Consider the following 24,841-nt stretch of genomic DNA (forward strand, 5'->3'; position numbering starts at 1 on the left):
GAACAAAGATGCTTGAGATCACCCAGGACCCAATGGCAAAGCTAGTTAGAAGCAACTGTCTTCTCTAAGATACATGTCTAGGAATGATATCAATCAGGAGGAAGTCTCTCAGGCACTCGGATGTAACTGATAAAATGCCCAGGAGGTAAGCATTTGTTTTTGTTTTCCGCTTGAAGGCTGTAGGTTAGTGGTTCTCAGACTTTTGCGTGTACTGCAGTCTTACCTGGGGAGCTTGTTAAAAATATAGTTGCTCGGCCCCATTTCACATCTATGCCAGAATCACTGTGGTAGGGCTGGCGCTGCCGCATTACTAACAAATTCCTAAGATGTTTTCATTCCATTCCAAATTTATGTGTCCCCATTCTTCATTACGCTCTCTTCCCCGTTCTTTGGTTTTCCTCTTTTCCATTCCCCATTCTCCATGGTCTTTCCCTCATTAAATATTTACTGAATATCTACTGTAAGCCAGGCACAGAGTTTCTCGGGCTGGGGATGGGGCAGTGAACGTGACCAAACAAAGCCCCTGCCCTGATGGAGACAGATAACAAACACATCAACCAATAAATAACAGGCAGGGCTACATAGTGATTAAGAGTGGCTTCTGGAGTCAAAACAAATGTAGGCTTGACACCTGGCTCTTCTGCCTAGCTGTGTGACCTTGGGCAAGTTGCTTAATTGCTCAACAGTCTCTTCCTCTGTAAAATGGGACTAATAATAATACTCCCTGCCCCTCAGGGCTGTTGTAAGGATTGAATAAGATAATGTACATCAATTACACAGCAGGGGCGCCTGGGTAGCTCAGTCAGTTAAGCATCTGCAGTGTGCTCAGGTCGTGATCTAGGGTCCTGGGATGAAGCTCCCTGCTCAGCGGGGAGTCTGCTTCTCCCTCTGCCTGCTGCTCCCCCTGCTTGTGCTCTTTCTCTGACAAATTATAAATAAATAAATAAATAAATAAATAAATAAATAAATAAATAAATCCTTTTAAAAAAGTGCTTAGCAGAGTGCCTAGTACACTGTCGGAAGTCAATTACCCTTTATTATTTGCAAGCATCAGTGCTATAAAGTTTAATCACTTCTCCAATGTTGCCATCAATATATTACGTTCCCCTTTGGTGTTTATTTAACATCCAATAAACAATGTTTTAGAGATGTCCACGTGCCTCTAAAGCATTTTCCTCTGCCACAGTTGGTAGTTTCCTGGGCAGATTCTGTACTGCACCTGGCATCAAACCACTTAACTAGGGGAGACATCAAAGTCTGCCAAAGCTCCTCAGTTGGGTAGCCGGAGCATAGCCTGGACAAGGTGAAGGGTCCTAAGTGGAATACGCTAAGTGGAAGTTAAATAAACAACAACAAAAACTGAGTAGAATAGCATAGGGGCCAGGATGTCTGGGTGACTCAGCGGTTGAACGTCTGCCTTTGGCTCAGGGTGTGATCCCAGAGTCCGGGATCAAGTCCCACATCGGGCTCCCTGCATGGAGCCAGCTTCTTCCTCTGCCTGTGTCTCTGCCATTCTCTCTCTCTCTCTCTCTCTCTCTCTCATGAATAAATAAATAAATAAAATCTTTTAAAAAAAAGAATAGCATAGGGGCCAAATTCTGGCAGTCAACATTAGGAGATTGATCAATCAGATGATATGGTAGTTAAGGGATATATTAAAAAAAACTGTCCTTCATATTTTTTGGGCCAAGAATATTCACATACATCATTATCTGTCCTTGTGCTCCATAACAACTTTGCAAGTAATATCAACCTCATTTGGCTGATGTGTAAACTAAGGCTCAGAGAAGTCAAATGAATAGTCCAGGGTCACTCTACTAGTCAGTGGTAGGCCAGCAACTCAAACAGAAGTCTTCTGACTTTTATGCAGCATCTCACACAAATAAATAGCACTTTTTTTTTTACCCCACAGAAACATTTGTATATTTTTTAAGATTTTAAGTATTCTCTACACCCAATGAGCCCCCCTACGTGGGCTCAAACTTAGATCCCTGAGATCAAGGGTTGCACGCTCCACCAACTGAGCCGGCCAGGCACCCCTTCACAGAAATATTTAATATGCAGAATCCATCTACTTTAAAAACAAAAAATAAGAAATGTAAAATGTATCCAATATACACAATGCAAATAGACTTCAGTTACATATAGGTAACATTTACTTCTTTTTGCACAAGACATGGTTGTAATTTTACATTTGTTTACATTACTTGATTGAATATAGTCTGCCACTATACCAAAATGGACTGTCCATTTTCATCTGACATGTCGTAGGTAATCAATATGAACTTGACGAATGAATGAATGATCCACTGGTGTTGATTATAGCTAGAAGGGAGGTCACAGGCATGTAGTTGAATTCAGCCTTTGGTTTAGGCAGGAGCAGAAATGCTAGAGGTATCTAACACAGAAACACTGAAGATGGGAAAAGGAATTACTTTTTCGTCGTTGGAAAGGATGAGTTTGCTTGTATTGGACTTAGTGATTGAGCTCAAGAACAGGACCAATCTAGGCAGAGCAGATACAGTTGCTAAACTTGTTTACAGGGTAAAGTCAAGAGACTGTTTCAATGCCACAAAAAAGAATGGAAGGCAGTTTCTTAATGTGTGGTCCTCAACAGATCTGCATCAGAATCTCTGGGCAGTTGAAGAAGGCTGAACCCACTCCAGCAATCCCGGGGTGGGGGTGGGGGTGTGCCAAAAATTTGCATTTTTAACAAGCTCCCCAGGTAATTCTCACTTCCAGATTTTGAGAATCGCGGGGCTGGAATCACAATAGAACTGCAGCAGGTCTAACACTGACTTGGGAGAGGTCTGCGTTACAAGGTAGGAAGAAGAGAAACCTTCCACAAACAAACTGAAGAGCAGCCAGAGGGCCAGAGTCAAGAGTTCCCATTAAGAGCCAAAGAAGGTGAAAGTTTAAGAACAAGTAAACTGCCCAAAGTGTCAAATGTCACAGAGATGTCAAGAATGAAGATGGAGAAAAGTCATGAAGATGGAATCCAGATTTTTCTGGGTCTGGCTCTGTCCTTCAAGATCCAACTCAAAACATTTCTCCCCAAGGATGTATTTCCTGCTCCATTGGACAGAGCCCATCAATCTTGGTGGTATGTAATTCCATTATAGCATTTTATCTATTGTACTGAAATTCTGTTTTTCTTCTTGGGTTTTAGAAATACTGAGTTTTCATCCTCATTAGACTGAGAATTCCTTGAAGGCAGGAGCTGTTTCTTATTTCTTTTCAAATCTCCAATGTCTGCCATAATACCTGGCATACAGAGAATATGTGCGAATGCCTGCCGAATGCATGATTGAGAAGGAATTGGAAGCTGAGAGCACAGTCTGGGAATGAAGGTAGAAAAATCTCAAGTGTTTGAAGGTAAATGAGAGCCAGGAATAAGTAGAGAAGCAGTTTGTCTAGAGCGTGGAAGAGATGTGATTAAAACCATAGCCTTAGCTTGGAAAAGCTGGAAGGACAATTCTGTCTGAGTCTTGAAGGAAGCAAGAAAGGATGGGTGTACAAGATAAAGCCACTTAGCTCAGATGGCCCAACTCTAAACAAGTCGGGAAGTTAAGGTCTTTGCTGAGAATGAGATACAGGAAAGCCGAATCTAGAACCTGAAGGACTGGAAGAGTGTCGGTGGGAGCCTGAGGGATCAATAAGAGATTAAGAGATCCTGTGCTGTATTCTCAGGCATTGTTTATATCGTGTGTTACCACAATCTGACTCCTTTCTGTAGCCCTTGAAATCACAGGCTTCCTCTATCACTCATGCTAATGGGAACGGGCTAGCCAATCTGGGGCCTGAAACTCACTAGGGTTGCTGAGCTTTTCCTCTGGAACATTCCCTGCACTTCCTTTCCACCTCTTAAGGCATGTGCTGCGGTCCATCTTCTATTGTGGCTATTCATCTTTTCCTTGTTACACTGTAAATAGTTGAGGGCAAAGACTGTGTCTTACTGTTTGTTGTACCTTCGCTTAGTGCTTTGTAGGCAGTAGGCGGAAGATATCTGTATCAGGCACACACGTTTCTATAGCATTTATCACATCATAGGGTATTTGCTTCTTTGTCTCCCCTTTTAGGCCATGAGTTTGAGATTAGGGATTGAGTTGATCTGTGCCTCTCTTGTGTTTGGAACTTAGTAGTTTTGCAGATGTCTTTTGAATTAATACGTTGAAATGAGTGCATAGATGAATGAATAAAAGGTAGTGAAATGCAGGTATTTGTGGGGACTCGGGGGCGGGGGGTGGAATTTAAAAAGACAACATACTGCATAGGCACTAAATTTTGTCACTTTCACAATCATCAGTCTCATTTTGACACCAGCAGGTGTCTAAAGCTGGTGAAAATAATGCTGGGGGACCTGTTTTCAAACACAGTTAATGTTTGGAACACACATTTTGGATCTTCTGTGAATTTCTGGGCTCTCCCCTTTCAGTGTAGAGGGCCTGGGTAAAAGGTCAAAGTGTCCTGTGCAGCTAAAGGACTGTTTCATACAAGCTTATTAGATACGTACCTGTTTGTATGGGATACAGTGTTACATTAACACGGTCACTGTTTATTTAGGATTACAATGTAAGGTTGACATTGCAGGGAAAAATAAAAAGAATGATGAAACAGCGTAGTAACAGCTTTGGATCGCAACAATGGAAATCCACCATACACCTCCTCCCTTTTACAGGAAAAATAGCTACATAAAGGGCATCTTTAAATTTGCATTGGTTTGTTAGGGCTTTTTTTTTTTTAATCACTGGCTTTTAGTCTTTGAGCGTAGGAGAAAATAACAAAAGCTGACCCTTACATAGGGCATACTATGTGCCCAAGTGTTATTCTACGTGATTTACATGTATTAACTCATTTCTCCTACCAGCTCTGAGATGGATACCATTGTGATCTCCATTTTGGACGTGCTGAAACTGAGGGACCGAGAGGTAATGCAACGTGCTCAAGGTCACAGAGCTAGAAGTGAGGGAGCTGGGTTTCAAACCCAAACACTCTGGCTCCTTACATACATCAAAGAGGAAAGCGCTGGGTTAGCTGTCGCGTTTACCTGTGTGAGTTACAAAGAAAATCACTTATCTTTTCTGATTATGATAATGTCCACATTTACAGAGGGCCTGTTATATGCCAGGAACGCTCACACACGCTTAACTTGCATTATCTCATTTCTTCTTCAGAATAAACCCGTGAGATCCTATTTTTAATCCTCATCTTAAACACACACAAAAAAAAAGAATTTTTTTGTTGTTGTTGTTGTTTCAGGTACAGAGATGAAAGTGATTTGCCCGAAGATTGAGATCCAGGCCGACTGACTCCACTAGGAGCTTCTCAGTCTTTCCTGGCAGTAAAATCAGAGAACGGAGGACCTCAAAGGGATGCCACGAGAGTACAATAAAATAATGGATGTGAAAAGGCCTCGGTGAACAAGTGCAAGGGATCAGGCCTAGCCCCTGGAATCACTGTTGAAAACTGGCTGCCCAGGGTCCGTGGCCAGTGGTCTCTAGTCCCAATCCTGCCCCTTCTCCGCCCGACCCACAGCGGTATCTTGCAATCTCTTTCTCTATCTCTTCGGATCCTGCCCCCAAACACTTGGCTGAGCCGCGGACCGGAGAATAGAAGGTACGCGCGCGAGCAGGAGGCGGAGCTTGCCGCCCCGATCCGTTCAAGGGGTGGCCTCCGCACATGCGCCGTGGCTCTGCGGCTTCAGTTGCCCCGGTCGGGCCGCCAATGGGGGCGCGCGGCGCGCTCGGGACGTATTAACGCTGTGTGGAGTCGTTGCGTGCGAGGGGGGCGACGTAAGGGCGCTCCGCGAGCCCGTCTCTCCTCGAATGAAAGGAAACAACCTCCGGCGACAGAGCCCCGCTCCCAGGCGCTGCCGGAGAACCGACACCGACTTCTTTCTCTTTCCCCTCATTGGCGCTTCACCGCTGCCATTCGCCTCTGGGCCCCGCCGGTGAGTCCCCACGGTAGCTTGGGGCCCCCCATTCTCTGCCCGGCGGGAGAAGACAAGGAGGATGGCGGTGGCCAGGCCGCCGCCCCTGCCCGTTGTTAAGGGGGACTCTTGGTGGTCTCGCTTTATTGTCAAGGACCCCAGAAGCGCCGCTCGTTGAAGGCGCCTGGCAAAGAGGCTGCTGAGAAAAGTGCTTTGAGGGAGCGGGGGGAGAGATTAGGCTTAAGCCTGGACTTCGGGGGAGGGGGCGCAGCATTTAGGGAGGAAAAAATACTGGGAATTTTTAGTCTTTGCCATCGCTTAGGACATATTTGGGAAGGAGGGAGACTCCCAGTTTGGGAAGCGTAAGAGGAAGAATGGTTAGGGTGGCAGGAGGGTTAGCTTTACGGAATGAGGAAAAACTCTGGGGTGGGGGAAATCAGGGGCGAAACTGAGATCTGAAACGAAGACTTTCAGGGCGAACTCCTGGGGAAGGACGATTAAAGAAAGTGGTGGGATATCTTCCTGGATTCGGGAGGATTGGAGAAGGACGATTAGGGGACCCTGACTTGACGACCGACCGAAAGGACCTGCTAAAGTGTTTTAGAGGAAGATAGTTTTGCGACTTTATCTAGCGCTTGATTAGAGGGAGGTCTTGGAGTCTAGTGTGTATTGAGGAATAAATAACGGGGAAAGGATCCGGTACGTTATGTGTACCATCCTTTATTATATGGACGAACCGCACGGCATTCTTTTGAAATTTGTTCGTTTCGATATCCTGCGTGGAAGTTGAAAAATCCTTTATTTTTGAAGGACCTTTTTTTTTTTTTTTCACCGGCTTACTACGTAATAGCAGGTCTTATTCATACAGTTCAAATTCTTTCTTACCCTTGGGTTTGAAACAACTGGAAAATTCCTTCAGTTTCCTTTTGAATAACCGCAAAAAGCAGTGCGAAGCATGTAATAATATCGTGCAACCAAATTCAGGTGCCCTTCCGGTTCATCTCTTATTCGTTTATTTCTCTTCACTGTAACTTTCCTGACAGAAATACTGCTTCTTTGGGGATCGCGTTTATATATTTTGAACTGTGTATTTCAGCTTGATTGCGTACGGAATGGTTAGATCTTCCGGAACTGCAGTTTTTGTTTTGTTTTGTTTTGTTTTTCTGTGAAAATGGTCTTTCAGATACCAGACATTGAATGAGCTCTCGACTTGGTTCTTGAATACTCTCCTTGATGTTTCAGGTTATTTCTACCTTGGTGCTTTACAGCATCTTGTAAAATCAGGAACGCCTTGATTGTTTCAGCCTAACAAATTGAGCTTTTATATTTTGCCAGACATTTAAATTATGTTTTTCACGCTGCTATCATTTTTTTTGAATTTCTGCTTTATAACATTGCCCATACTGTTCTGTTTCTTTTAAGGAAAGGGTTTCATTGTTGGACGAAAGCATCAAAGTTTGATCTCTGCATGCGCTGAAAGGCCCTTTAGACTGAAATTAAAAGACCATATAGCTGTGTGGATCATTATGAACCCTTTAATATTGGTCCTTGGAATGCCCTTATTCTCCTTAACTGGAGACCACAAATGAGACAGCATTAGATAAAAATCTGTATTTTTATGATAAAGAGATTTTTGTTAGGAGTCATTGTTTCCATGATGTTCCCCACTTCATGTTTTACAAGGAGGCTGTAAAAAATTAGCAAGATATGCACAGATGCATTATTTGAATTTTAATGGAAAAATCCATTTAGTCATTGCACATTGGGGAAAGTTTTTAATTGATTTGGTGCACTTTTTTGTGTTTCTGTTCACTTTGCCAATTTAAACTGATTAGAGCACTAGAATATTTTTGAATGCAAAATAAAACATACCTATTTTCTCTCTTAGATTTTTGGGTCTTTGATATCTTGAAAAGGAAATTCTCAAAATTAGGATGAGAAATTTACCTGCTTATGAATTCAAAGAGTCAGAATGCAATATGGATAGAATTTGAGGGACACCATTTTCAGAATTAATTTCAAGAATAAAAAGTGCTTTACTACTCTAGGACTTTTTAAAAATCTTAAACCAGGTTTATAGCCTATGCTAGGATTATACAGAAATTGCACATTAAAGATGTCTATACAGATTAGATTCATAATGTGCCATCCTTTGAGCTGGTGAAGGATGACCGAGAGAAATGCTGAATACATTACACTGGTTTCAGAGTGCCTGCTATTCATTGCATAGTAGTAAAGAAAGCCAATTTAGAACTCACATAGCAAATTTTGGTGCTATTTGTGAATTTTGGTGTTTTGCATGGTTGATTCTAAAGATTTTGGCAGCTATATTCTTGATAAAGCAACTGAATACATATTTGCCTGTGCAAACACACTTCCCCTTTTGTTTCTTTTGTTTCTCTGTTATGTCTTTTTTTCTTTAATCCTAAAAGTATTTGCTGCCTGTTTTCAATCAGTTTCATGGTTTATAGCCAGTGCTATGAATACAGTACTGTTGTAAAGTATCCGATGCTGTTTGGAAGACTGAGGTATTTAAAATGGTAGATAGCATTAAGAGTTTGTTAAATACATCAACGCAAAGACTGCCAAGGCCTTTGAAGTTTTGTTTAAAAAAAAAAACAACTCTAGGTATACATTGATAAAAAAAGACCTGTTTATATGTGGCTTCACGTTAAATTTTGAACAAGTGTCTGCATTTTTATATTATATAGCCCTGAATGGTTTACAGCTACCACCTTGCTGGCATCCAGCTGCTACTGTTCTTGTTGGAGAATAAGTGCTTCTCAGAAAGCTACAATGTAGTGTGAGTGAGTCCAGTTTTAACATAGTATCATGCAAGTATTCAAGTGTATAGAGAAAGGAAAAAGAATTTTAGTACATTTTGAGACCAAAATTGGAGATGTTATTGATTGTGATGTGTGTTGTAGCAACTTGAATCGTGCACCACTTAGTTTGGTTGATTTGGGAAAACTACACAAATCACATAACTGATTTTACACTTGTTTAGATTATTCTGAAGAATCCATGTTGAAATTGATGATCTAAATCTGAAACCTTCTCTGTTAGAACTTTTCTTCCCTTTTTTTGTTCAACTCTACTACCTATAACTATAACTTGACTAGACTGAAGAGTCATTCAGAAAATTTTTCTTTCCTTTTATACAATATTGCAGATTTAATGTGGAAGTTACTACATTTAGAACACCACTGTCAGTTTGTAACTTTAATTTAATAAGCAGGCTTCTGGAGTAAGCCTCAGAGTCAGATAATACAGGATTTAAAAATAAATAGTAGTTACTAAAGTATGCTTTTTTGAATAGAGTGTTATAAGCTTAATTTTTTTCTTTAAAAAGGAATACAATAGCAAAAATTTGTTAAAGATGTATACATGATTTTTTAAAACTTGAAAATAATTCAGATTTTAAAGATAAGTGTTCCTAAGTCATGGTTAAGTGCATCCATTTGTCTTTTGTTGGTTTATCAGTATGTGAACTTAAGGAATTGTGCAATTTTAGAATTCTGTTCACTCTGAATATTGTGTCCTTAAAAGTTTCTGCTCTGCTCTTAGATACATAATTCTTGGTCTCCTTGAAGTGGCATCTAACTATACATGAAAAATATTTTATATTAATTAATGTCAGCAGATGATTGTTTTAATATCACACATTGTACATTTTTTATTTATCCACACAGAAATTGTTTTAATTATTTCACATTCCCCTAATTTGGAAGCAGCTTGATTTTCCTGAATTATTTCATTAACTTGTCTTTATACATATGTTCATTTTTTTCGTTACAGAGGCATTGTAGGTTTTGATATTAATTTGTCTATACTAAATAGCCATTTAAAATGCATATGTTAAAACTTAGGTTAAATATTAAACAACTTACATGACTGTGCAAACGAGTATTAAAGTGAAATTAACCATTTTGTTGCCCTTCTTATTCTCTGTAGCATTTCTTGAGGCTAAAAGTGGCATTCTAAAAGCAATTTAAAAATCATGTCAAGCTCAGTTGAACAGAAAAAAGGGCCTACAAGACAGCGCAAATGTGGCTTTTGTAAGTCAAATAGAGACAAGGAATGTGGACAATTACTAATATCTGAAAACCAGAAGGTGGCAGCACACCATAAGTGCATGGTAAGTAAGGCCGGCAACCGGCAACTGAGACACCTGAAACCATGAGAACCCCAACAATGAATATTCCTGAATACGAAAAACTCAGTTAAATTTTTAAAGAAATAGTTTCTTACTAATGCTATGCCATTTTTGCTAGAAATTTTCCTTGTAAAGTTAACATCTTTTTCACTGTTGCACTGCAATTTCTTTAAATGTGAACCTTAATTTTTTCTAAATGTAATTTATAGCTCTTTTCATCTGCTTTGGTATCATCACACTCTGATAACGAAAGTCTTGGTGGATTTTCTATTGAAGATGTCCAAAAGGAAATTAAAAGAGGCACGAAGCTGGTAAGTTGGTATTTCTGCCTCTTGAGAATAAAACTTATTTTAAGCTCACTAAGGAGGAAATTGCTTAGTTTGCAGTGTATTGCATTATTAACATTATGATTTTAAATTGCAATCTTCCCCGCCCCCATCCAGAAATTCCAAGGTTGGGCTTAACTTATTTACCACTCAAAAAAAAGGAGTGAATAAATATATTATTCCATTTTTTTTTCTTTTCAAAAAGATTACAAATCTTCTTGGAGGCTCTGTTAACTCAGAAAACAAGCAGTTTGCTTAATTTGAATATATCATGTGTTGAAGTCTTCAACTGAATTTTCATAATTTGGATGTCTTCTCATCTTCTATTATAAAGGAATTGTGGTCATCATAAATGAAGATGACAGTACCCTTTCAGCAGGAGAATGTTAGCACTTGCTGTATTTTACTGTGGTTCCGCCATATAACACAGCATTTATAATTTTGTGACTTTTGACAGATTTCTAAAGCTATGCTACACTGAATGTTTCTATAGTTGTCTTTCACCAGTAGCCAGATTGGCAGGATACTATATTGCTCTGTTGGAAAAGTAACGTTGTTTCAGTTGGTATTTATGATCCATTATGGTTTACAATGAAACAACTTCTCTTTATTTGGTTATTATTTTTCTCCTTTGAGCCCTTTATTAAAATTACATCTGCAAATGTGCCTTCAGTAGCTTCAGTATCAGGTGCTCCATTATTTTAAAGATGGGTTTGGCAGAATGTGCATCTATGTTCTTGGGCACTGAATAATCTCATATCTCATGAAGAATCTGATGAGCAGAGGTAGGAACTGTCATTTTGATGATCAGAAATAATCTATTTTTTGAAAGTTGTCAGTCTTGGGCAGCCCCCGTGGCTTAGCGGTTTAGCGCCACCTTCAGCCCAGGTCGTGATCCTGGAGACCCAGGATCGAGTCCCATGTTGGGCTCCCTGCATGGAGCCTGCTTCTCCCTCTGCCTGTGTCTCTGACTCTCTCTCTCTCTCTCTCTCTCTCTCTCTCTCTCTCTCTGTGTCTCTCATGAGTGTATAAATAAAATCTTAAAAAAAAAGTTGTCAGTCTTGTAGTATTAGAAAGAAAAGCAACATGAAGAAGTTCAAGGATTTGAGACTTGCTTTAGGATAAATAGTGTAAAACCCTTACATCAGTATTGACACGAATGGGGACCCAGAGGCCAGTCGGTTTTTGTGGTGGCAAGACCCTAACTGAAAGTCTCTTTTCCCCCGCTCCCCAAAGTGGTAATAGTAATAGAATGCTTCAGGGTTTTTTTTAAGATTTTATTTATTTATTCATGAGAGACACACAGGCAGAGATATAGGCAGAGGGAGAGAAGCAGGCTCCCTGTGGGGAGCCCAACGTGGGACTCGATCCCAGGACTCCAGGATCACGACCTGAGCCAAAGGAGGATGCTCAACCACTGAGCCACCCAGGCACTGTGCTTCAGCTTTTTTAAATGTGATTTTTATTTGATGGTTTCAGATTTCTTCATGTTTTTATGGCTTGCTGATTTTCGAGAACCAGAGCAGTACGTTTTTATTTCCTAATCCTTAAAAACAAATTCAGATGTAAAGAAAGAATACTATTTACCTGAAAGTGGTTGTACTGTAAACCTTATTGCCCCATTATTTATTCCTTGGCATCATGAATAGGCCTGGGAAAAGCTTCTGCATCTTGACTTGTTAGCATTTTTGTCACCTGGAATGGCTGCTCTAGTCACAACGGGAGCAGTTTTGATCCCTAATGTTACTTATTATTAACAAATGCAGTGCCTAGTTTTACATGCAGCAGCAGTACACATCTGGCAGCATTGCTAAATCCAGTGGTGACTTCATTTATTTGGACTTGTTTGTGGAGAGAGCATCAGAACTTTGTACAAGTTTTACTAATATAAATGGTTTTGATTAATTTTTAATGGTATAGTATAGTGAGTTGATTTTTTTCCGAAGTGTAGTGAGTTATAAAGAATTGAATTTATCCTTTGATCTGGGGAGTGGAAGGACATCGGAGGGTAAGACCACAAGCTATAGTAACAGACTTGGATTTGAGTCCTAGCTCTGTCACTGACTAGCTGAGTGACCCTGGGCAAGTTATCTACTTCTCTGTACCACATTTTCCTCACCTGCCAGAAGGAGATACTGACAGTTCTTATCTCATAGGGATATTGTGAGATTTAAAAGACTATACAAGACTTAGCATGGTGCCTGGCACGTGGTTAGGACTTGATAAATGGTAGCCACCCGTGTAGTTATTGTTTATAAATAATATCCTGCTAATGTCATTGTAGACTAATGAAAAGCATGCTGCACTGGGAAAGTCATGAGGCTTGTATTTTTAATAACTCTGCCACTGACACATTATGTAACTTTAGACAGGTCGTTAACTTATTTGTCTTTTCACCAGTGGTAAACAGATAATGCTGTATCACTGCTTACTGAACAGCGATGTTCCATGACTAAAATCAAACATAGAAAGAGTTACCTTAGGAAAGGTGTTTACAAAGATGTTTTGAAGCTGTGGGCATCTAGTATAAGGAATAGGGCAAAAGGAAAGAACTTTTAAGCCTAGGTACATAGTTTTGTTCCTTTTCCTTCTCCCAAATGCCAGAATTTAAATAAGTTACATAGGGGATAGGACTAGAGTAACATTCATATGTTTAACTTTGATTTCTGGGTGAAAAGTCATGAATACCCATTGAAAGTAAACAGGAATGCTGGTCCCCGGGTGCTTTCAAGTCCCGTTTCAGCCTATACCTGGTGTTGGCTTAAGATAGGTGCTCTCTTGCCCCAAGGAAAAGTAAAGAGAGAAGAGGCTGGGGCTTGTGGTGAAAGTGTTTAGGTGACCAGATGGGTCAGAGTCTTGAGAGAGTGGGCAGTCACAACAGGAAGTACAGGTATGTGGTTTCTGTGTTCTTGCTGCCACAGGGAGTTTTCTGAGTGTTTTTTATGTCAGTCACAAAAATCAGGGGAGGAAAGCCAGCCTGTACAGACAGATCCATCTCTTTTGTGTTACCTTTGGGCACCAGGATGGACCAGGAAGAATTTGCCAGAGTACTGAGGATTTTATCATTTGAGTCTCTATATTGGCAGTTAAGACCGATACATGTTTTTCCAGAATGGTTTCCAGTTTCTATTGCAGCCATAAGGAGACATCACATCTGTACCATCTACTCTTAATTCTTCAGCCATCTAGCCAAGAAATGCAAGTTTCCAAGTAAAATTATGAATCATTGACACCGTTTTCATTTTCTTTAAGGAGATACTTGAGAGGAGTACATTTGAAGAACATACTCTTTCTGGATGAAACTAGGTGGTGAAGTCATTAAGAGTACCTACATCTGATAGTTACTGTTGAAATTGGTAACTGTGTCAGATATATCAGTCTGAGAACAGGAGTTCAGAAGGCCATTTAGTCCTCAATCCCTATATGCAAGACTGCTTCCAAGCCACCCAACATAAGATTTTCATCTCCACTATTCTTAAATATATCAGGAGGCTGTGATTCTATCAAAGCAACTTGAATCATGACCATAATTCTATGACATTCTTCAGAATTGAGAAATTCATCCTTCTTTATAATTTAATTATCTCACTTAATTTAAGCCATTTATTCTAGGTCTCTCTCCTTCCATTAAAGGAAGTATTTGGGTTTTTTCTTTACTAAAAATGGAAAATCTTTCATATACTTGATGACTATCCTCAGGTCACTCCTAAACTCTCCCCCCCCTTTTTTTTTTACTCTCCCCTTTTTGAACTAAATTTTACTCACATGTCTGAAGAAATCCTCTGAACATTTTTCCTGTTTTTTTCCCCAACAGTAGAAATAGCTAACATTTATTGAACACTTAATATGTGGGCAAATTACTTTAAATACATGATTCCTTTTAATCCTGACAATCATAATGTAAGATGGGAGGTATTAATTCTCTCTTTATGGATGAGGAAGCTGAGGCCCAGAGAAGTAACCTAAGTTCCTATTACTAGTAAGTGGCAGAGCTGCCATTTGACTTGAGGGCAGTGAACTCCACAGCTAGAACTCGTAATCACCCCAGTTTTTAATACAGTGCCTTTTAAGCCACCCAATCCAAAATCAGGTTTTATAAAACATAATTGAGCTTAGTAGTTTTTTCTTAAGATTTTATTTATTCATGAGAGATACAGAGAGAGAGAGAGAGAGAGAGAGGCAGAGACACAGGCAGAGGGAAAAGCAGGCTCCATGCAGGGAGCCCGACATGGGACTCGATCCCCGGTCTCCAGGATCCCGCCCTGGACTAAGGCAGCGCTAAAACCGCTGAGCCACCAGGGCTGCCCCTGAGCTTAGTAGTTTTTTAAACAAATATGAAAATACTACTGGATTTAGGACATAGACTCCTTTTAATATATATTAATAGCATTGTTAGTTTTTAGGACCAAGATATATGTCCTAGGTAGGCATATTCTGATTCTCTATTATCCTTAGGTACTTTTTGTGGCTTCTAAAAATGGAAAGACCAATTTTACATAATACCAGTGGAGTGCTTGGCACCCTAGAGAAATGGGGTATCTGATTTTGAGAGTTGACATTCTAGATATTGGACATGCCATGAATCTGCACATATGATGATTCATAGATAACACCTTTTTATTCTGTGTGGGAGAAGCCTTGCCTGTTTCTGCTTCCTAAGTTGGTAAGGGAGTAAAGAATGAGTCCAGGAAATAGATTAAGTACCAGAATGGGTCAATGAGACTGGTAGTAATGGATTCGAGTTGAGTAGGGTGGGATAATGGCAGGGTCTTTAAACCTTACACAGGAGTTTCACCTAGGATAGGAGGGGATGAGGATAGTTGAAGCAGGAGTTTTCAGGAGAAAAGGGATATGCAGTAATCACTGGAGAATGAAATATAATCATGGCAGTATATTTGTCTGCTGTACATAGATATCCTGCAAGGGCATCTTAAAACTCAACCTGTCTAAACCATTATTCATCATCTTCCCTGCCCTGAACCCTGATTCTCTTTCTGAATCCTTTACCTTCAACTCTTCCTTCTTCCACATGTATCACATTGGTTCTAATTCTGGGGTGTCTTCTATTGTCTTTTCTTTTGTAATACTACCCTATACCCAGTCTTCCTCTCCCCATCCTTCCAATATACTGCTGGTAATTACTTGATCTCTTCTTCCCTGACTCCAAACCTTCACTGATGCCTTAGTGTATACAAAATCATACCCAGGGATCCCTGGGTGGCGCAGCGGTTTGGCGCCTGCCTTTGGCCCAGGGCGCGATCCTGGGGACCCGGGATCGAATCCCACATCGGGCTCCCGGTGCATGGAGCCTGCTTCTCCCTCTGCCTGTGTCTCTGCCTCTCTCTCTCTCTCTCTCTCTCTGTGACTATCATAAATAAAAAAAAATCATACCCAGAGGCCTCAGCCTGCCATTCAGAAGTCATAACCCACCTCTTCCATTCTTGATTTCATCCTCTCTCCTCTTGGTTTCCCAAACGTCCTCTGTTTGTCCCCACTGCTGTGCACATACTGACATTACTCATCCTAGTTGCATCTTAGCTGCCTATCAGTTCTGTTTTTGAATTCTGCTCAAACTTCACCTCTTTCATAGATTTTCACATAATATGCATTGTATTTGTTAGATATAAGCAAGCCTTCCTTCCCCACTATCTTCTGGTATCTGGAAGGGTAGACACTCTTCTCTTGGTCTAGCATAGGATTAAGTGGGGATAATGCATGGAAGACACTTAGCACAGTACTTGATGTCTCATTTGTGCTCAGTAGTGTTCTAATAAATAGGTGGGTGCTCATTAATTATTGGATTTGAAGGAGAGAAGAGCTTCAGTTGGATAATAGTGTGAAACCTTAATACTGGGAGAGGTGTAAATTGGCCAGAGAAGTAATGGTATAGCATAAAATTCCTCTTTTTTTGGTTAGTCAGTGCTTTAGTGGGGTTTGCAGCTCCAGTGATTTGAAAAGGAAGGAGAGAAATCTAGTGGAAAAAATATGGTTGGTTATTTGTTCAGGATGGGGAGAGCTGTGTATGCCTTACCCATGAAGGTTTGCATGTTTCTTCAACATTCCCTGGCTCAGTATGGTGTTACTTTGGTTGTTTCTTTAGGCATGGTATTTGTTAAGGCCCTCTACTAGAATCTAGAATTCATCTCTCTGTCCATTTATCAGTTACTTAATTTAGTGCCTACTTTGAACCAAGTACAATGTGAGACACTTTGATGGGTGCTTCCAGGAATACATACAGTTTAGCCTTGGGAGTATGTAGAGAATGCCACAGGAGAGCTGGGATAGAGGACCATCATTAATTCTGTTTTAGAAGTCAGAAGGCTTCATAGCAAGTGACGTTTGAAATATGTTCCAATCGGAAAGTGATGCTGTAGAAGTCAAAGGGGGAAGAGTTTCAAGAGGAGGAAGTGGGCAAAAGTATTAGGTAAGTATTAAATGCCAGTGCTATTTAAAGTAGAGCGAATGGCTCATTTAGCGTTCAGTAAGGGCAAAACAGAGTGCCCACAGTGCATAAGATGCTACAACTGCTTACTGCATACAGAGAAGCAGAAGATGCCAGGTGGTCCATGGTGCTACTAAATCCTTAGAGCAGTGGTCCTTAGCCAACTGAAATAAGAAGTGGGGGTGGGCGGGGGATTCCAGGCATGTATCTTTTGAAAAGGGTTCTCAAGTGATTTTTTAAAAAGATTTTATTTATTTATTTGAGAGAGTGTAAGAGTGAGAGAGACAGCATGAGCCAAGGAAGGGGAGGAGAGGGAGAAGCAGTCTCCCTGCTGAGCAGGGAGCCTGACATGGGGCTCTCTCCCAGGACCCCAGGATCATGGCCTGATCATGACCTGAGCCAAAGACAGATGCTTAACCGACTGAGCCACCCAGGTGGCCCCCCAAATGGTTTTTTGGTAGATGCTTTTTGTTATGGACCATTACCTTAGGAAGAGGGGTCAGCAAACTTTGCATACAGGACCAGATAATACATATTTAAGGATTTGCCAGCTGTATTGTTTCAGTGGCAATCACAGACAATACACAAAGAAATAAGTATGTCTGTGTTCCAATAAAACTTAATTTACAGAAATGGCTGGTGGGCTGGATTGGGCTTGCAGGAGCCCTGCCTTAGGGTATTTTTGTGGAAAAACAGGTATATTCAAACAGGCCTGTTCATTGTCATCTGTGTAACTAAGTGTACATCCATCACGAATGTATTCATCTAAACGTGTATTTTTTTAATAAAGCTCAGATTATGGCATGCAGATTAATTTTAATATGTGCAGATATTTTACCTGTCATTTATATTAAAATGAATTTTGCTTTGCTTTGGAGGTTAAGGAGAATGAATGTAAGGCGAAAGAGAAACTTCAAGTCCAATGATGGAGAAAATCAGGTCTTTGACTATTACTGAATAAAATTTTTTCCTTTGCCTTCATTTAATACTTCTTTGTAATTGGAAATACTGTAAATTTATGTCATTATGTAACTAATTCCCATTTATTTGTGCCAGTGGAGGAGAACCCAAACCAGTAATGTAAAATAATCTGTGTCTGGTTTGGGGGGATGTTTTGGTGTGTATATGAAGTTCTTCACTGATTAAGTATATAACACACAGCACGGCAGTTTAAAGTACCCTCTGGGGATCCCTGAGTGGCTCAGCGGGTTTACCACCTGCCTTTGGCCTAGGACATGATCCTGGAGTCCTGGGATCGAGTCCCACGTCAGGCTCCCTGCATGGAGCCTGCTTTTCCCTCTGCCTGCGTCTCTGCCTCTCTTGCTCTCTCTCTGTCTCTCATAAATAAATAAAATCTTAAAAAAAAGTAAAATTTGAAAAAAAAAATAAAGTACCCTCTGTCTGAAAGGCCTACACTTGAGAACAGCCTGAACCTATAGATCTGAGCTCAGAAAAACTCTGTCTGAATATTTCAGGTTAAAACAAACAAACAAACAAAACCTTCAAAAGCTACAATAATATAGAGAATTTAAACTATCAGTGACGACTCATAAGTATGAGTATGGAGAATGTGATATTCAGAGCAAGGCCAGGGGACTAGGTTAAGTAAGAACTTGATATGCTTGCTTCGTTCATGGCCTTCCGTTTTGAAAAGATTTCTGGACTGATTTGTTCAGTAACTGCTTACGTTTAGTCTGTTACTCTAGGAAAAAAGTACTTTTCAGTGGCCCTGTTTTTAGAAGCACTTGGAATTTAAGTTCCTAACCTATCAAGTGTGTCCTTTTCTGATGACTTTGGTCATCAGAATAATATATTAAGTTATTTATTTATTTTAATGAGACCCTCTTCAAAATGCTGAGCTTTTTTTATTTTTTTAAGATTTTTTATTTATTTATTCATCAGGGACACACACACACACACACACACACAGAGAGAGAGAGAGAGAGAGAGAGAGAGAGGCAGAGACACAGGCAGAGGGAGGAGCAGGCTCCATGCAGGGAGCCTGATGTGGGACTTGATCCCGGGTCTCCAGGATCACACCCTGGGCTGAAGGCAGCGCTAAACTGCTGAGCCACCCGGGCTGCCCTGAACTTTTTAAAAAAATTGTAGCTATAGCATAAACCAGAAACAGTCATGAATCATGTTCCACCCTACCATGCCGTGGTATTCTTGTTAGGAATTTTTTAAAAAGATTTATTTATTTATTTTTAGAGAGAGAGAGAGAGTGAGCAAGAGCGGGGGGAGGGGCAGAGGGAGAGAGACCAGCCTCAAGCAGACTTTGTGTTGAGCTGGGAGCCTGATGCCAGGCTTGATCCCAGGCCCCTGAGATCATGACCGGAGCCGAAATCAAGAGTTGGTCGCTAAACCAACTGAGCCACCTAGGTGCCTTTCTTTTAGGCATTTTTAACAGGTAAATCAGACAGCTGTCACTTAAGCAGATAATTCAGAGGTCACTCTTTGCTTTCTAACGATGTTGGATATGTGAAGTATTCCTATAAATCAGTTGTTGAGGAGCATTTTGGGGCAGCTCTGAAAACTTACCCCAACTGCCTCATCCCGAGTTCTAGTTTTTCCTGGAGGTGATGTTATCTGGTATTAAAAACAATAGACACCAGTGTAAGGTGAACTGCCTTTACTTTATCCTGTCTCCTGTGCAGATAGCCTAGGTACCCTGTTTCCAACTCAAGTGCTTTGGGCCTGTTTCCTTCACCTACAGACCAAGAATATGGTCTCATTTTGGAGCCTCTTTTGCATTCTCATACATTTATAGCCCTTTTCTTGGAGCAGATGTCTTGAGAGTAGTAACTACTTGGCCGTGAGGATTTATATCTATACAGTGGTGGTCAGTCAGTCACTGAGGCACACTCAATATGCAGCAGTTGGCTGGGCAAGGCTGTCTTAGCAAGCCCTTTGCCCCTTGGATCCCTGTGGCTCTCTCTAGCCATCGGATTCCAGCTTTCCCTTCCCCCCCCCAAAGCCATCCCTTTCTGCCCATCTTAGAAGTTGGTGATCTCATTTTAGTTTTACTTTGTGTCTCATGGTCTTGGTTGAACTGTCCCTGAGTTTTGCCCACAGCTACTGAGAAATCAGTATTTCTCCTTTTATTCCTTAGGACTTCTTCCTTTTACAAACTGAATTTCAGCCCCGGCCTGGTTCAGTTGCCTGAGGAGTCGGTACATCCCTGCCTCTGGCTCCCGCAGGACTTTAGCTAAGTCATAGTCCTTTCGGTTCCCTTTGTTAGCTCTCATGTGTGACTTGGTTCCTCTTTAGTCAGTGGGTCAGCTCCTTGAGACTTGGTTCTTTGGGTACAGCTTAACGTTAATATGGGATAGCTTCACAGATTTTAGAATGGTGGTTACCACAAGCAGGGAAGGTAGGGAGATGTTGCTTAAAGGGTACAAAGTTGTAATTGTGTAGTGAAGTTTAGAGGCCTGATGTTTGGCCCAATGACTATAATTAATAACACTATATTGTATACTGGAAATTTGTTGAGAATAGATTTCCGGGGCTTTTACCACACACACAAAACTGATAACTGAATGAAGAGTTGGTTGTGCTAAGTAGCTCAACTGTAGTAATCATTTTGCTATTATTAAAACACCTTGCCATACATCCTAAATATTTTTTTTTTACTAAAAAAAAATTAAGGATACTATCACTTCTAGCCATACTATAAAGATGAGGTGCAAACATCTGTAATAGGGTGGGTCTTTTTTCTAGTCTCCCCATTTCAGAAAAGGTGAATTGAGTTTTGAGGCTTACTAGGTCTACTGGGTAGCAACCTGAAGAGGGGAGAAAAAGTAAAAGAAAAATCATTATCAAAAATTTTTCACCTCTACTTAAAGATCTTGAAGTCAGAGTATGAACAGGATTAGCTGACAATTGACATTTATACTTTTATCAGGGGCAGGAAATTAGCCCTCAGAATATTTGATGCATGGGACAGACAGTTTTGCAGGGGGAAAAGGTCCACAGTTAGTTCACCATGTTCCTGTCAGGTTAACTTTCATTTTCCCCACGTTCAAGAGTCATGGGTAGTGCAAACTTGATGTTAAATGGCAGCTGACAGTCCTGCTAAGAGCCCAGTAAGGCCCATAACAAATTTGAGGGCAAATGTTTTATGTAAAGAGAAATAACGGGATAACATTACCTGGGACCAACCAACTGCTGCCTTGCTGTGTTGGGGATCCCATTTTCCTATCACTCCACTTTTTTTAAGAAAGGTAGTCTTTGTTTTATTTTCCATAATTTAAAAAAAAATTTTTAACGTTAATCAGCCACCTATCTGGTTTCCCAACTTCTTTAATTGTTCTTTTTCTCTCTTGATTCTCAACTTGGTATCTCACAGGGCTAAATCTTTTCCTCCCAAATATTCTTGCCTCTGTTCATTCTGTGCCCCTTCCACTGGATTGTGTTCTCACTTTTACCTTTCCAAATTCTAGATCAGACTGTTTAAATTTGTAGATATGCTTGAAGATTATTATGTTAAATCTGCAGATAATAGAAACACAAATCAGAAAAAATATACTGGAAGATATTGAAATATTCAATAACCGTAAGCTTAAAGTCAACACATATATCGAACACTACTTTGTAAAGCACAGTGTCAGTCTTCCAAAAAAGTCAGTCTAGAAACAATTGATGGATAAAATCTATACATTTATAAATATAATTAGCTGTACAAGGAAGTAAAATGGTAAGAGCCAAAATGAATACTGTGTCTTAAGTCCCATAGGAGTTCAGGGAAAAAATAGTCATTTAGGGGTTGGGGCATATAGTGTAGTAGACTTCAAGATAACAGTTCTGTTTCCATTTTGTGTTCATAGGTACATAAGCATGTGTAAATTTTATATTTAGTTTTATTATAGATAATCTTTGCTATTTTGTTAGCATCTTGCCAGAATTTCATATACAAGTGGGTATTTCGGCTTTTATATGAATGCTGCTTAAAATAGATCCAGTAAATTCTAATTGAGAAAAATTCCTACTGCTAACCTTGAAAAGAATTTTCTACTCTTTGAAATCATTTTTATTGGTATATCTTCTTCCTTTCACCCTTGAGAGGAACTGACAAAAGTGAGAATGAGCTTTTTCTCACTTAAAAATTTTACCTGTCCTAAAGTGCTGTAGTTAACTCATAATATTTTGGGCAGATTTAAACTGAGAACCAGCAAAAACAAATTTTGATATGTTTTGGACATTTGATTTCCTTCTTATTCTCAACTAATAGATGGTATTAAAAGCATTTGCTAGCGTGTTCCCCCCAAATATTTTTTTGTATGTGAAAGTACTTTTGTCCATTGTAGAAAAATCAGAAAACACAGGAAATTGTAAAGAAAATAACCCCTCAGCATTTTGCTATATCTACTCTCCCCCCTTTTCTTATTTATTAATTTATTTTAAAATATTTATTTATTCGTGAGAGACAGAGAGAGAGAGAGAGAGAGAGAGACATAGGCAGAGGGAGAAGCAGGATCCTCGATGCAGGACTCTATCCCCGGACCCCAGGATCACGCCCTGAGCTGAAGGCAGACGCTCAACTGCTGAGCCACCCAGGTGTCCCTCCCTCCCCCCCAGTTTTCAAAGAATTTATGTTATAATCATAATTGTGATCATAATTAACATAATAATTTTGTATCCTGCTTTATTTAGTATTTTACATAAACATTTTCCCATACCGTTAAGTTTTCTTTGGAGAGTGGCTGTAGAATATTCCTACGTATGGGTGTGCTAGAATTCAAAGATTATTCAGTTGTTTTCCATGAGTGATTTTGCATTTTGGATTATTGTAAATAATTTTGTAATAAAGATATGTATATAAATCATTTGAATCTCTTTTTTAGACTAGATTAACAGAAGTAAAGTTAGTGGATCAGGAAATAAGAACTTTTTAAAAGCTCTTTGATAAATAAGGCAAGCTGCTATTCAGAGCATAGTGATTTCCAGCAGGATATGAGAGTGCCCATCTCACTGTATTTTTGCCAGTGTTGAGCCAAGTATAGTATTTTTAACTACCTCCTCTCTCATTTTTGCTTGCTAATTGAATTCAATTTTTTTCAAAATGTACCCGTGCAAACCCATTTTTGATGAAATTTCAAGATGAACTACTTGCAGTACAGTTCTTGATGAAGTGAAATAATGTTCGACTTGTTAAAAAAAAAACAGGTTGTAAAATAGTATGTAAAGAATTACGTAGAAAAACACTTTCACATAAACACTGTAACATACTGTAAGGGCATCTCTGCTTGCCAAAAGCATGAGAGTTTTTTTTTTTTTTAATTTTCTTTTTGCCCTTGCATTTGCCAACATTTCTATAATAGATATAATAAGATATAATTTGCTAAAAAATAAAATAAAATAATTAAGTAACCTTAGAAATGCTACACCTTCTCAAGAATTTATAAGCCCACCCAAAAGTATTTAACAGCTTTTCCTGCTTGGTAATTTGTTACAGTAATTCTTTTTACAGTTATACTTTGAAGTTTCTGTATTTAAGGAAATGGAGTATTTCTCTAGTACTAATCATGTCCACTGGCCCTCATGTTTTCTGGGAGGTACCTGTATTGAGAATGTTTCTGACTTAGGAGTATTTCTTACATGATAGTTTGAACGAGAGGTTGAGTGTTTGAATTGCTTAGAGAAGCGTAAGGAATTTTATTGGAATTTATATCAGGTTCTCAGTATACCAAAATTTCTTAGGAGCCAAGTAATCCAGAAGTTATGATGGTAAGTATTCTTTATGTTAAATTAATAGAGGAATGAGAACAGTTCCAAACAAGGTATCTAGCAACCAAGAAACAAAGTTTTTAAGATTTACCTTATAGAGAATTTATTTTGGCATGGCATTTATAGCTTAGGAGATAGACCTGTTAAAAGTCCACTCGGTACCTGAAAGTCCATTCTAGTACCATATACTATGATATGTTAATAAAAACCACTAACAGTCATTGTTATGTACTTTTTTTAAAAGAACTGTTTCCTAAATTGAGAGCATGAGCTAGTTAAACAATAGGAATTATCTAATAAAGTCAGAAGGTAAATACATTAAAATATGTTTAAAGAGTCCATTCTTTTATCTCTGTGCCTGAATTCATAATGCATAAGAGGTAAGTAACAGATTAAATTTAAAATAGATGAGCCTATTTTCATAATCAACTTGACATCACAAAATATTTTTAGAGCTTGAGAGATTTAAGAGTCTCCTTAACTTTTTATCCTTCTTTCCTCACTTGAAAATGATTTTACCAAGTCCCCCAATAGTACGTGAGATTTTTTTCCCAAAGATTCTCATTAAGTGGAAATGTGAAGGAAACATTTTTTCTGGTATGAGACATTTCTCGCAGTTACTCATTTCCAGGAAAATCTGGATTGTTGAAAGGTCTAAGTTATACCCAGCTTACATTCCCGATTTGCAACATTTCAAATTTTCTCTTGACCACAGTGAAACAATAGACATTAATAATATTCCATTAGTTTTGTCACTGTTTAATCTGGGGGGAAAATACCCCTGGTTGAACTTGATTCAAAGTATTTCTAGGTGAGAAAACAAGATAACTTAGCATTTATCGGTTACAAAACTTTTCAATAACCCAATTTGTTTTCCTTGACAGAGATTGATATGCCTCTAACCTGACATCACGGCCTTAGTACAATCTCCCACTAATGATAATTATTTTATTGTTTTGCTGTAGATGTGTTCTTTGTGCCATTGTCCTGGAGCAACAATTGGTTGTGATGTGAAAACATGTCACAGGACATACCACTACCACTGTGCATTGCATGATAAAGCTCAAATACGAGAGAAACCTTCACAAGGAATTTACATGTAATTATTTAACTTCTCTTTAAGTCTTTTTTTTTTTAAGCAGTCATACTTTCTTTAGGCTTTTGTAAAAGTTCTTCCCATTTTGAAGCATTTCATCATCATTGTAAAGGGTGTTTTGGTAAGGAATTTAATGGTTAGAGAAGGGCATAGGATGTTTAATAAG

At 39.4% G+C, this 24,841-nt stretch overlaps 1 protein-coding gene and 1 long non-coding RNA gene across 4 annotated transcripts in view; one reads left to right on the forward strand and one right to left on the reverse strand.

The window, feature by feature from the left end:
- Nucleotides 1-24,841, reverse strand: part of LOC111094708 — a 134,603-nt gene that overhangs the window by 60,795 nt on the left and 48,967 nt on the right. The gene's annotated exons all lie outside the window — the stretch shown is intronic.
- The window catches only part of PHF6 (PHD finger protein 6), a 51,073-nt gene continuing 31,963 nt past the window's right edge, over nt 5,732-24,841 (forward strand). Inside the window, exons 1-4 of one of the 3 annotated variants that reach the window (XM_038588352.1) lie at nt 5,735-5,950; nt 9,884-10,067; nt 10,295-10,396; nt 24,545-24,678. In XM_038588352.1, coding sequence (XP_038444280.1) covers nt 9,930-10,067; nt 10,295-10,396; nt 24,545-24,678 — 374 coding nt within the window. In that variant the 5' untranslated portion in view covers nt 5,735-5,950; nt 9,884-9,929. Of the gene's footprint in view, nt 5,951-9,883; nt 10,068-10,294; nt 10,397-24,544; nt 24,679-24,841 lie in introns of all 3 variants that reach the window. The other 2 variants (XM_038588353.1, XM_038588354.1) reach the window with 2 other exon arrangements.

This window comes from Canis lupus, chromosome X (assembly GCF_011100685.1).
Source record: "Canis lupus familiaris isolate Mischka breed German Shepherd chromosome X, alternate assembly UU_Cfam_GSD_1.0, whole genome shotgun sequence".
NCBI classification, from domain to species: domain Eukaryota; kingdom Metazoa; phylum Chordata; class Mammalia; order Carnivora; family Canidae; genus Canis; species Canis lupus.